Raw genomic sequence first — 14,103 nt, 5'->3', positions numbered from 1 at the left:
CCACAGCAGTGTTGCCACTGTTTAAGTTCCAACCTATGTATATTAACAACAAATTTTGCCAGGTGCTAATCTAATCACATGGACAATTACGGGAGCTAGATCTAAAATATTTATCTAAATTATTTTAAAAAGTTCTTATTCTTTTTCATACACCACACAGCTGCTGTTTATACGCACTACTTCAGTCAGTTTCTTCAGTTTCTTTGGGCCGTTTCAACACGGGGTCGGCCTTGTTACTATGGATTTGGCAGTATTAGTTGCAGAGGGTGGCTGCTGGATGCCCTTCCTGTGCCACCCCAACCCCCCCCCCCCCTCCTCCCTGGCACAGAATTTGTGTACCCCAGCTGTGTGTGTCTAGTGTAAGCCATGAAAGAGTGCGAATGTTTTCAAATGTCAGTGAGTCGTGTAACTGAGGTGTAATGTGGGCACCAGCCTGGTATTCACCTTGCAGGATGTGGAAAACTGGCTAAAAGCCACAGCCAGGCTAGCTGGCATACTGGCCCTTGATGTTAATCTACCGGACAGATTCGATCTGAGGTTGCCCCGCCTACCCCAGTCCAGGAAGCAGCACATTAGCGCCCTTGGTTATCGTGGTGGACTTATCCACTACTTCACACAATGCAATTAATATAAAAAGAACATAATTAGCTATCTGTACACTGGCAAAGTTAAAACATCTGAATATGTGCACATAGCCTACTGTTGCTGAAATTTTGAGAAAAATTTAGAGAAGTGGAAATATAAAATACCAAGTGATTGAAGGAAGCAATGTAGAATATAAATAAAAGTGCCAAAAGTAGAATGTATAATTCTTCCAGATAATTGGTTCACCTCTTTACCGTTGTTCCAGATTAGTCATTGAAAGTTGTGACAACTGTGATTTTCCTTACTGCACCTAGCAAATTCTACCTTAAGTGTTCTTTGATTTGTATTACATTAAATATCAAATGATTTACTGAGATTAAATAATTTTCATTAGAAAGTGTATGATTCTGTGTGAGTGCCTTTTGTAAATATCACCAGGAAGCACTTTTTTAATATCATTGCTTAGCAGAAAGGGCAACTAAATCTGGCCAAGAAAGTACTTGTAGCTGAAAAAAACATAAAAAATATTGCTATGCTTATGTTAAGCATTTCTGTTTTGAACTTATTTGAGTGTTGTGGATAGGACAATGTTGTGGGGAGACTGCACACACACACACACACACACACACACACACACACACACACAGTGAGTAAAATGAGTGAAACAGGGACAAATAGAAAACATGTAGACGTACTATAAAAAATATTTATTGATCACATAAAAAACTTTTCATAGTCGTATAAATGACAGTGCATAATAATGGCATTACATGTGTACTGCCACCATTGTACCAGTTAAAGTGATTCTGAAACAGGCAGATGCCATTATGTCATAGATGGCCGAGAAAGTAACTGTATTCATGATCTGCTTTTATGTGTATGATTTTGTAAACAAGGCAAAGGAACATGAAAGAATTAAAAATACTACTTCATCTGTTGGTATTGGATAAAATATGCTCTTTCCATGCAGCTCGGTTCTCTGGTAGAGCAGGACCCCATTCACTGCTTGCTTTCAGATGTTTCACAAGTCTCTGTAAAAGAAAATAAAAATTTAGATGGGGAAGAACATTGTGCTCATGATGTATCATCATTTTATGGTTATGATGTTTCATAATTTTTTCAGTATTCCATTTTTTTGTTAGCTTTCAGACAATGAGGCTCTAACAGTGTCACAATCATCTCTGAATTTATTTGTGGTTTAATTCACAAATTAAGAAAGGTTTCTTTTCAGATTTATCATGTGTACACAATAACTCAGTACTTCCTGTGGATGTGCTGAGAATGGAGGAATTGGTATTTAAGTTGACCTGTATGAGCTTGATCCAGTTACTGCCATTGTTACTTAGCAAACAATACTGTTTGGTATAGCAGTGTTTTGTAATTTGTAGCAAGGTGAAGTCAATTTTGATTCTACAGAATATTTAAATCATTTTATCTTCGTATGTCACTTCTGCTGTTGCAGAAATGTATAACACCAGTACAAGTAGGAGAAGGTGGGATAACGTGGCCCAGAATGGTGCTGCTGCCTGCCGAGAAGTGGTAAAAACTAGTTCTAATACACACACCATCATTGTTGTCAGGGAGTTTCACAGTGGACACCTGTTCCATTATTTTTTAAAGAAAATTTTCTGATGTTTCTGTCATCTGATGTAAGGTTAAGTAATTTTTGCTATCTCACTTAAAAGTAGAGTAATACTTTATTTTACAATATCAGTGCTTAAGCAACATCTTTTGGCCTACAAATGTAATTCCTATTTCTTTTGATAGTTTTATTTGTGAACCATTAGTGTCGACATGGCATCCAATCATTTTTAATCTGTTTATCCCAGTTAGTTAGTTTCATATTTCAGGCATAATACTGCAGAGTGACCCTTTTACATAAAAAGTCATAACCTGTCATTCTACCCTTTTGTGATAGTTCAGAATTAATTATCTATTCTTATTTAAAATAATTTTTTTGTTATATTTGCCGAAATACAAAAATGTGATTGAAAACTGTCCACTGTAGCCAGATTCTCTCAGGTACTATGACATCAAGACCTTAGAAAATATATCTAAATGTTGGATACTATTGCAATGGAAAATGTAACTGAGGTAATAAAGAATGATAAGACACCTTCTTCTGCAGCTGTAAAGCAATTTCATGTTCCATGTAATACACTAAAGAGTTACAGGAAAAGATAGAGATGCAGTAGGTTGTAAAAAGACTATGAGAAGCTTATGGAGTAAGCTCAATAAAGAACAAGAAATCTTTTGTTGTGATTTATGGATTTACAGTAATGATCTATGGAGATCATCATTCCAATTGGAATGCTAATCTAATATTGCATCATTTCAACACACTATGGGAGACAGCAGGCCAAGACAGCACCATGATATTAGTCATAGGAACTCCATCTCTGTGGCTAGAGGACAAGCTTTTAACAAGGTCGATGTGGACAACTTTTTTAATATCTGTATAACATTACAAGTGGAACAGAGTGGAAGAAAATACCACTTTTTTTCAACAGACAGCCGGAGGTGGCACTCAAAGAGAGAACCCTAGTATTTGGCATAGGAAGCTTACCTCAGTTGTAAGAGAACAAGTTTTTAACAAGGTCAACATAGGGAAGCTTTTTTAATATTCTTAAAACAGTGCAAGAAAACAGTTTCACCCTACTCACAATATTTATAATGTGAATGAAATCCTTGACAATTGAGTCCAAGAACAGCAAAGTGTTTGCACTTAAAGGAAGATTCCAAGCTGTTGGATTTGCTTCAGTTGAGAGAGGGTTGCTGTCTACTTTTGGAGTATGTGTGTCTGCACTGGTCACTTAACCCTGTTAGATTGGGAAATGATGGCACTTTATATGGCTTAAGAAAACCACATATAGATTATATTCATTATGTTTTTTTTTTTTACTTGTGATACTTTATAACATGTAGATTCAAAATATGCAGGCAGCAAGCTTTGCTCAATAACCGTGGTTTTGCGAAAATTCAATTTCCCTTAGAGTCTCTGTTTTACGCACATTCCCCTATGTTTGTTTTACATGCTTCCTTCCTATGAGAGAGACTTTTTGAGGTGCACTGATTGCATAAATACAGCCTCAGCACATCTCACAGGAAGTGCCAAGATATTGCCCAGACATAATAATGACTTTCATATAATTTCTGAACTTTAAATATGAATGTGTGAAAATGTATGATTAATGCACACTTCAGCAGTCCTAACTTCTACATAGCACTCTTCCTGTCTCCATCCGTGTGGGGCATGGGACATTCTTCAAATGTTAGCTTGTAGCTTAATCAGTCCACAGAGTGTTAATTTATCCTATCAAAAAGCATGGATGTGCATTTCACGTTGAGGACACGTATAAAGCACTGAGTTTAATTTTGCTCATATTGTACACAATAGTGGATACAAGTGAACATCGTTAAATTAATTAAGAGTCTTGAAATCTGAAATAAATATATTAGAGAAGTTTTCTAACGAAGACAAAGCACTGCTACTACCTCCCAGAATAACTTATCTATCTTGATTTTATAGAGAGCCTTGCATGAATGTAAAGTCTCCTGTTCAGTTACATATTTGAAGCTATCGATTTCTGGATGGTTTACTTGAAAACTTGAGTTTCAAGTACACAACACATATAGTTCCTCATCCAATAGCTTGACATGTACATGTGCTTCAGAACCACAAAGTTTTTGTTTCCCAGGTTGTCAATGTTGGTTTGATGTTTATTTTTCCAGTAGTAATTCAGTATTGGCTGGTGTGCAACATGTGCCTTATCCATTCACGATTCTTTTACAGTTATGTAGTGAAACAGTGGTATGTTTCCTCACACAGCATGTAATTTGCTGATAGAGGAAACAAATGTTAACAATATTGGGGAAATTGTGAGAGAAAGATATCTTATTGAAAAACTTCGGTGTGCAACTGTAAAATGAACTTAATTTTGTGTTTTTTTGAAGTACAAGCCCATAGATGATAGTGAAATTATTGTTGAAACTAGTTTAGGGACAACAAATCAGTCAGTTGCATATTCACTAGACTTGCATTCAGGAGGGTGACGGTTCAAACGTATATCCGGCCATCCAGATTTAGGTTTCCCATGATTACCCCAAACTTCTTCAGGCAGATGCCAGGATGGGTGCCTTTGAAAGGGCACAGCTGATTTTTTTCCCCTTCCTTACACACTCTGAGCTTTTGCTCCATCTCTCATGATTTTGATGCTGACGGGGTGATAAACTCAGTCTTCCTTCCTTCCTTCAGTAGCATGTTCCATGAATTTAAATTGTGACCTTTCAGTGTGATTTCAATTTAGTCATTGTACAATTACAGTAAACTTTCTAAAGGATAAATATGGTAACATGCTGAATATTTTTAGGTTCTGTGCCTTAGCCTGTAAAAGCAGAACTCTTAACGGATCACTTTGTTGTGACTTCTGAAATTTTCCCAATGTATTTCTTCTTCCAGTAATTTTTGGGTTTGCAGCTGTAACCCATCAACATTCTGCCATGATATTTCGGCCCAGAGACGTCTGACTATCCTCAGGTGAGTAGATGAAGTACTGAAGAGACCTGATGCAGTCATGGTATTTATAGTGAATTCTGAGCATCCTCAGGTGAGTAGATGAAGTACTGAAGAGACCTGATGCAGTCATGGTATTTATAGTGAATTCTGAGCATGCAAATCGTACTGGCAGTTTATGGTGCATGCATTAGGAGGTGATATGCTTGAGGCAGCCAAGTTGTGTGTGCTGCCCTCAGTGGTGAAATAAGAACGAACTAATTGCTGAGTATCGACTGAGCATGTCGATTCTGTTGTGATCGCATCATTTTCATAATAGGATTCTAATTTTTATCAAGCTGAAAGTCATTGTCACGATTCCTTGAATTATCAGCAAGACGTATTTCCATGTATTTTTTAATTAGAGTCCCAGAAGCTGGAAACCAGTGTTAATATTTTGGTATTATTGTATTCCATTGAATGTCCCATGGAAATGCAATATTCTGCCACTGCTGATTTTAAAGGTTGCCACAGAGGGGTGTGTCTTCCATGTTCTACACAGTGTTCCTAGACTGTTTGTGTCGTCTGACCTATCTATGAAGAGCCACACTCACAGGGAATTTTATAAACACCTGCCTACTTCAGTTGTAAATCATCTTTAACGGATCCAATTAAGGACCTGCTCTTTGCTGTGGTGGATGGAAGGTGACATTAATATTATTATTCCTAAGCAATCTGCCTATTTTAGAAGACAAATTCCCAGCATATGGAAGGAACACAGTTGATTTACAGTTCTCATTAGTCTCCTCAGAGTGTTGCTTCTTGTTATTATAATTGTGCATGTCTTTCCATATTTGACCATATGTGATCCATTAAGAGTTCTGCTTTTACAGGCTAAGGCACAGAACCTAAAAATATGGACTGATTAAGCTACAAGCCATTCTCTTTAAAAACCCTTTAAAAACCTTCTCCAAATCCATTAATTCTTCATGAAGGCTATCAGCATCAGAAATTACCTGGGTCCAATGAATTAAAGTACTGAGAACACCAGTGGTTTGTGCGGGCTGATGGCAGCTAGACAGCTGAAGATGTAGCTCTGTAAGTGTGGGTTTTCTGTACACAGAATGACCCAAAGGCCCATAATTCTTACAATGTACTAACGCTTCTAGAAAGGGTAAAGTCCCATCTTCCTCAATCTGCATAGTAAACTTGATGCTCTCATGTAAAGAGTTCAAATAATGAAGGAATTTTTCCAGTTCTTGTCTGCCATGAGGCCATATAACAAAAGTGTCATGTACATACCGCCAGAAAACCGTAGGCTTTAAGACTGCAGACTCAGTACTTTAATTGATTGGGCCCATGTAATTTCAGATGCTGATAGCTTTCATGAAGAATTAATGCTTCTGGAGAAGGTTTATAAAGAGAATGACTATTCTTCGCATCAAATATGGAAGGCCATGCACAATTATAGTAGCAAGAAGCAACACTCTGAGGAGACTAATGAGAACTGTAAATCAACTGTGTTCCTTCCATATGCTGGGAACTTGTCTTCTAAAATAGGCAGATTGCTTAGGAAGAATAATATTAATGTCATCTTCCATCCACCAGCAAATTATTGGATTAAATCTATTAAAGACGATTTACAATTGAAGAAGGTGGATGTTTATAAAATTCCCTGTGAGTGTGGCTCTGCATATATAGGTCAGACAACATGAACAGTCCAGGAATGCTGTGTAAAACATGAAAGACACACCCGTCTGTGGCAACCTTTAAAAACAGCTGTGGCAGAACATTGCATTTCCATGGGATATTCAATGGAATACAATAATACCAAAATTTTAGCACCCGTTTCCAGCTTCTGGAACTCTGTAATTAAAAAAATCCGTGGAAATATGTCTTGCTGTTAATTTAATGAATTGTGATAATGGCTGTCAGCTTGATAAAAATTGGAATCCTATTGTTGAAATGATGTAGTCACAATGGAATCGAAATGCTCAATCAATGCTCAGTGATTAGCTTGTTCTTACTTCACCACTGAGGTCAGCACACGCAACTTGGCAGCCTCACGCATGTCACCTCCTAATGCATGCGCTGTAAACGGCCAGTAAGATACATGTGCACGGAATTCACTGTAAATACCATGGCTGCATCAGGTCTCTTCAGTACTTTGTCTACTCACCGGAAGATGGCCAGACGTCTCTGGGCTGAAATATCATAGCAGAATGTTGATGGGATCAGGCTGCAAACCTGAAAATTATTGGATCACTTTGATTCTCTGTCCGTCCATTTGTTAAGAACCCTTTTTCTCAGGAATGGGTAGACATAGGACGTTCAAATTTTTGTCATGCATTAAGGTCTGTGGTCCCTTGGCAGTGTAAAATTTTAAGTGTCTATGTCAGTTCAGTCAAAAGATACGGCCATTTATGTCACATATATGGATACTCAGAAACTCACTTATCAAAACCAGTAGGATGTTTTTCATTGGCCTAGAATCATGAAATTTGGCTAAAAGCAAGGTTTCACAGTACAAGTAAATCTGAAACTTGTTACAGTTAGACGAGAGTGCTAATGCGCTGCTTCCTGGACTCGGGTAAGCCCGCCGGCCCTGGGTTGAATCCGCCTGGTGGATTAATGATGAGGGCCAGGATGTGGTTTTTTGGTGGTTTTCCACATTCCACTAGGTGAATACTGGGCTGGTCCCCACATCCCATCTCAGTTACACGACTCACAGACATTTGAAAATGTTTGCACTCTTTCATGGTTTACACTAGATGCAGACAGCTGGAGTACACTAATTCCGTCCCGGGGGGGGGGGGGGGGGGGTAAGGGGTGGCAATGGGAAGCGCATCTGGCCACCCTCTGACACCAACATCGCCACATCCATAGTAACAAGCCCGACCCTGCCCTGGACTGGGACAAAGTCCCAAAGGAAATGATGATGATATCACATAAAAAAAACATCTTTTTTTGTCATTTGAACATACATTGCATTCACCAACTGTCAAAAGCATAATAGAGGAACATTACTTCGAGCAAATATAAAATGTAAGTTGTAGTCATTTTTAGTAAGGAAATAAGAAAATATTTTATTGAATCTTCTATATCTACATATATAAACTGAAGTACCATGCTCATTTCTTTTTGTACATCCAGGCTAGCCTGAGGAACTACTGTAGAGTATTTTATACACAGTCTTGGAACTCCTGGGACTGATAACTTGCCAGTATCTATACCGAAAACAAGCAATTCTTGATTCTTGATTTCCAGGCTAGATGAACTCTCTCTCTCTCTCTCTCTCTCTCTCTCTCTCTCTCTCTGTGTGTGTGTGTGTGTGTGTGTGTGTGTGTGTGTGTGTGTGTGTGATTTTTTTAACTATGTCCAATTTCTCTCTTATATTTTTCTTTTGATACACACTTAACTATCGCAAGTGCATGTGCGCGCACGCGCCCACACACACACACACACACACACACACACACACACACACACACACACACACTCACACTACTGCACATTCAGAAATTCCTCTATGGAGTAAAAGGAGTTATCAAGGAGATATGCTTTCAGTTTGTGTTTGATGTTAGTTTTACGGTCTGCTACCTGCTACCTGCCACCTGTGGCTGCACTTGAGTATCAGTAGTTTTGTTTGCCCTAAAGTGTTTACCTGGTTACTTGTTTGGGTAAGCACAGCTTGTGAAGCACCCCCTCTCCTTTCGCCACCCTCCCTCCCTCCCTTACCAACTGCCCTAACATGCTATGACATTTCACAGTGTTAGTATGGAAAAATGGATTAAACATGATGACAGTTGTGTGAGCATTGTATTCTGCCTGTGATCACATGCCAATAATATGGGGATATTTCTTTATTGGCCAGGAGATCCTGTATGGCATGTTTGGCCGATTGGTGCAAGTCTTTTTATTGGACGTTAGTTCGGCAGCTTGCTTGTCAATGATTAGGACAGCACAGACACCCAGTCCTGAGTAGAGAAATACCGGCTGGGCCAGGAATCAAACCCGAGACCTAGTGATGAGGGTCACAAAGCTAACCAAAAGACCGTGAGCTGTGGGCACATATAAGTAGTTTTGTTATGATGAGTGGTGATGATGGTGAGTGGTGATGGTGGTGGTGGTGGTGGTGGTGGTGGTGGTGGTGGTGGTGATGGTGACATGAGTGGTGGTGGTGGTGATGGTGACATGAGTGGTGGTGGTAGTGGTGATGGTGATGGTAGTGGTGGTGGTGATGGTGAGTGGTGATGGTATTAAAATAAAATTATTAAATAAACTGACAAAGAAATAAATAAAAAGTTTGTAGTTTTGTGCAATGCAAATTTTATAATATTTGTACATGCAATATCGTCAGCTGCCCTCGCATGTCTGCCTGTTACCCACAGCTACACCAACATATAATAATAAGATGCTGCTGCAATAAGGGCTTCCCACATTCTACGTGTAATGGCACAACATCCTTCTGTTTTTTATAGAACATTTTAATGACGCTGTTGTTGTGAGTTTTTAAGTGTCTCAGAGGTTGTAAGAGATGTGTGACGCTCAGAAAATAAAATATGATGGGCTTGTGACTGACGTTAAGATTAAACATATTGAGGATTATGTAAACATTGTATTTGTTATGTTCAATCATATTATGTAGAGCATATCAAAAAATAAAAGCCCTTTCACAAATATGATAAAGCTCAAAGGTCAAAGGATAAATAGCTTTTTCAAAAAGGTATTATTGTTCCATGTTTTGTGTTATATGCTTCAAATCAATAAATATCTTCTTCTACACCCTTTCTAAAATAACTTACATTCTTCCTGTGTTCAAGCTATGGGCATAACAAATTTGATCAAAATCGGTTCATTGGTTTTGTCATGAAAGTGTAACAGACAGTTACTTTCACATTTATGATATTTTATAATAATAGTGAGGACTAAGTGTGTGTATCAACATAGATCAACAGATCCCATGTTGTTCAGCAGATGCAAATAGTCCAGCATAGGTCAAATGTAGACTGACTTGGTAAAAATATGAGATACTTGGTATTGGACACACTGTGAAGTTAGCATGCAGTATGTTACAATATTAAGTAATATCAGCTGACTTTTGTGGATATTTTCTTTTAAAGTTCTTGGAAGAATTTCTATGTGTGAAGCAAACTCTTTAAAACTGTTTTTATTGGGCTCCATTGATTCTGCTGCAAGATGCTTCAGTGCACAGTTGTTTCTGATTTCTCAGAAGCACAAAAAGTTAAGCTTTCTTTCAGAATTCTGTAGAAATCTTGAGCATCTCAATTGGGAGTACAACCCATTGAAATTGTAACTGTATGTAAGAATTGTATGTTATTTCTTTTATTGAATATGAGTTACAGGGTGTTTGTTTTATTTTCTTTGCCCCAGAATTTCTTCACTGAAAGAAACAGTTGTCATAAAATGATTTTTGTCTGTGGGAATATGAATACCCTAACTCATCTCTCCCACCCGCCTCCCAACAGTTTTCATCCCCCTTTTTACTGAAAGCTTTTTGTTAGGGAAATCAGTTAATCATGTAATTATTAAGATGATACAATTTTGGATGTTTAAATGTGTGTCATGGAAGTTGTTTCTACTTACCTGATGTATACTTCCTTTCCCAGTGAGGAAGATTTTATAAATTGCATATCCTGGGATAAAGATCATTGAAGAGACAGCAGACATCCATCCTGTTGCAATGGCCCAGTCTGGATATTCAATATTGTTGTAGGAAATTCGTGTGTTGAAAACTATTGTTGTGATGAAGATGAACTAGAACAGGGAACCCACATTGTTAGCCTAACTGTTGTTGTTACAAATGTATTATAATTCAGATAATTATTCATTATTACCGTTAGAATGCAGGGAGTGATGTACTTCCAACAGATTTTCCACCATATCTGAACCTTTTCATTCATCATAAATTCTATGTCTTGACAAAAATTTTCACAACCTGTAAATATGGTTGACATATGTTAAGAGAAAATCAGTAAGATAATATAAGGGGCAGTGAAAACTTAAAAACTGTTGAATGTGAACTTGTTTAGCCTGTTTATTATAATGCAATATGGTGTACAGAGTATGGCAACTAAATTGGCACTAGTTGCTGTTTGAATTTGCCCACTAGCTCACATCTTTGGTGTATGAAGTTTGGTATTCTCATCAGTTAAATAGTTGTAAACAAGAAATGACCCTACCAACATAAGTTTGGAGATTAACTAATGAATTGCAATTAAAAAATGTCATATTGTTAGCCAGATACCACTTAAAATTCTAAAATTCTAAAGTTAATCGTTTATGAAAAATCAACTGTTTTCAGTATCGCTAGGAATTTGTTGAGGAGTCTAGTGCCCAAATGCTGCTGGGGAAACAAAAATTAGTTGTTGCTTCTTTGAAGTATGTTGTACTGATTGCCTTCAGGTTCTGTTGTGGTTAGACCAAATTTTTAGCTAGTTTCCAATTGGTTGGCATTGTTTTGAGTGATGGTGGTACTGTACCATTTAATTTTTCATACAGATTGAAAATGTCAAAAGACACATGCTAGTGTTTGATTGTAGTAATCCTGAAGGCTGAAAAGAAAGAGTCTGGTGATATACATGTACAGCACCACTGCACATACAACAAGTTTTGTGCTTTGTGCCAAACTGATTTGGACGTCATCTCATTTTGGTCAGACGAGTGTTGTTCTCCCATTAAGGTAATTTTTTGTGCTTATAAAATTTGTTTTATTGCTCTGAAGGTTGCTCCTTCCCCTTTCTTGGTGGATTTCAAAAGTCATTCTCATTTTATTCAAGAGTTAAATATTGAAACAAAAAGTGTAACCACAAAAGAGCTATCAACTTCCCAGTGTAGAATTATTCTTCCACATATGTCCTCAGTGCCATATCCTATATCTTTCTAGGATCTCTTTTCCTTCAATCTCTTCAAAGACAGATATCAATACTTTTACATTGCAGTCCACTTGGGTTAAAATTTTTTCTACCTTTTCGAGAATGTTATCACTCTATGGCAGAAAGATGTCTACACTAAGTTTCCAATTCTGAGAAGAGTCTCCAGTACTATGGCACAGAAAAAGATTATAGATAGTGAATCCACAAAAGAACCACCCACTCTCCATTAATATAGCTAAATTCTCCCCAAATCTTTGTTTCATTTTCATTATAGTCATAACTACATTTTCTATTCAAATCTGTTTCCTGATCTTTTTTTTCCTTTTCTGTCTCTCCTTGTAGTTCTCAACATGCTAGCTTGCTGACCAACCTTTTTAATAGTTTTCATGTTAAAAGTCCACATTTTATGAATTTATAATTATGTACAAAAAAGACTAAAGTGGTCCATTAAAACAATCAGTTTTACTGACATAAACTAAAAAATGAAAATAAATGCTGACTTTTGTAAACTTTCCACTTCAGAAGCATTGGAAGCTTAGTTTTGAAAACCCAATTTAGTTTACCAAAAAACTCCAAACCCTTTTCAGTTTTCTGTTTAATTTTTTCCATGTCATATCTTAAGCATCTCTAAATACAAAAACTCATCAACTGAGTCAGTGCCGTCATCGTTAATTTGTAGTGTTTTCTTTTCATTGTGTTTGCTTTACATTATTTTATTCTTATTATAATAAATTTTTAGATGTAGTGTCAGACTTCCTTTAATAAATTCTTCCATTAATTATTGCAGTTCAAAACACTAAAAGATAATGGTATATTGTGCAGTATCCCCTTCAGAAGGAAGCTTGCCCGTTGGCTTCATTAAAATCTAATTCTATTAGGGAAAAGTCTACAGTTTTTAAAGCCTTGTTTGTCTCTTTTGTTGTGAAATATTGTAATTACAGCATATTTCCAGTATTGGGTAAGTGTAGTCCTTCACAGGCATTTCGTAGATGATTTTCGAGTTGTATTAATTGCTCAAATTTTAACCATTTCTATTGAAACCCTGGCAGCTACAGATGCCTTTTCTTTTTATGTGCCTCATATGGTTTAAAAGACCTCAGCTAGGATTAATTTCCTGTATGCCTTTATTTTCATTATTACCTGCCTTTGTTACTGATTCATCTTTTGCACTATAGAAACATTTAAAGAAGACGTAAATGTTAGCTCAGAATTTTCTGTCAGATACTATCAGTAAACCCTTATTCTGTAAAGTATCGAACTCCCATGTGCGGTATAAAATGACTTCAAACATATGATTAGTTTACAATGAGTTCATGTGTTAAATATTTAGCATTAAGTCTATAAGCATGAAAATGTCTAGAAAAGATTTGAAATTACTTGTAAAGTTTGTTGCAAGTTGTAAGTGCTGTCATTATGAAACACTAAATGAATATAGTCTGGGTAATCTTCACCCAATTTTAAGCAAAAGCTTGTTTTTCACACATCTAAATGTCTATGGTGCCATATCTTCTGTTGTACGATAAGATAATTTTGCAGTTACATTCACAGATGTATGTGGATAATGTTCTTCAAACTGTTTTGTGGTAGAGGTGGTAGTAAATATCTGATGCCGAAGTTTTACTGCGTGAATACAGAAAAGTTAGTATGTGATAACTTTTTTCCTTTCGTCATTTTGTGAGGGGCATCAGTGAGAAAAAGTTTCATAAAGTATTGGAATTACATGTAAAGTTTGGTTCAAAAATGGTTCAAATGGCTCTGAATACTATGGGACTTAACATCTATGGTCATCAGTCCCCTAGAACTTAGAACTACTTAAACCTAACTAACCTAAGGGCATCATACAACACCCAGTCATCACGAGGCAGAGAAAATTGCTGACCCCGCCGGGAATTGAACCCGGGAAATGTAAAGTTTGTTGGAAGTCACTAAGGGCTGTCATTTTCAAATACTGGACGAATGAATTCCTGGTATTTGTGCACTGTCAGTTATGCTGCTTCAAGACGAACACACAGTTTCTAACTGTAATACTTGTCATACTGTGTTAAACTTTAAACATAAGGTTATACCTCTTAATGAGTAGGTTATGACAGCACTTTAAATTTTTAAGTTCATTCAATAATTATGCGAAAT

General features: G+C 37.0%; 1 protein-coding gene across 1 annotated transcript in view; it reads right to left on the bottom strand.

Moving 5' to 3' along the window:
* Positions 1-1,306: 1,306 nt before the first annotated feature.
* Positions 1,307-14,103, bottom strand: part of LOC126190973 (sodium- and chloride-dependent glycine transporter 1-like) — a 139,618-nt gene continuing 126,821 nt past the window's right edge. Inside the window, exons 13-15 of the mRNA XM_049931642.1 lie at positions 10,936-11,036; positions 10,685-10,855; positions 1,307-1,616 (exon numbers count right to left, since the gene is read on the bottom strand). Coding sequence (XP_049787599.1) covers positions 1,515-1,616; positions 10,685-10,855; positions 10,936-11,036 — 374 coding nt within the window. The 3' untranslated portion in view covers positions 1,307-1,514. The remainder of the gene's footprint in view (positions 1,617-10,684; positions 10,856-10,935; positions 11,037-14,103) is intronic.

This window comes from Schistocerca cancellata, chromosome 6 (assembly GCF_023864275.1).
Source record: "Schistocerca cancellata isolate TAMUIC-IGC-003103 chromosome 6, iqSchCanc2.1, whole genome shotgun sequence".
Lineage (NCBI taxonomy): Eukaryota > Metazoa > Arthropoda > Insecta > Orthoptera > Acrididae > Schistocerca > Schistocerca cancellata.
Note: the sequence above shows the minus strand (reverse complement) of the source record. Positions and strands in the feature narration are given on the sequence as shown.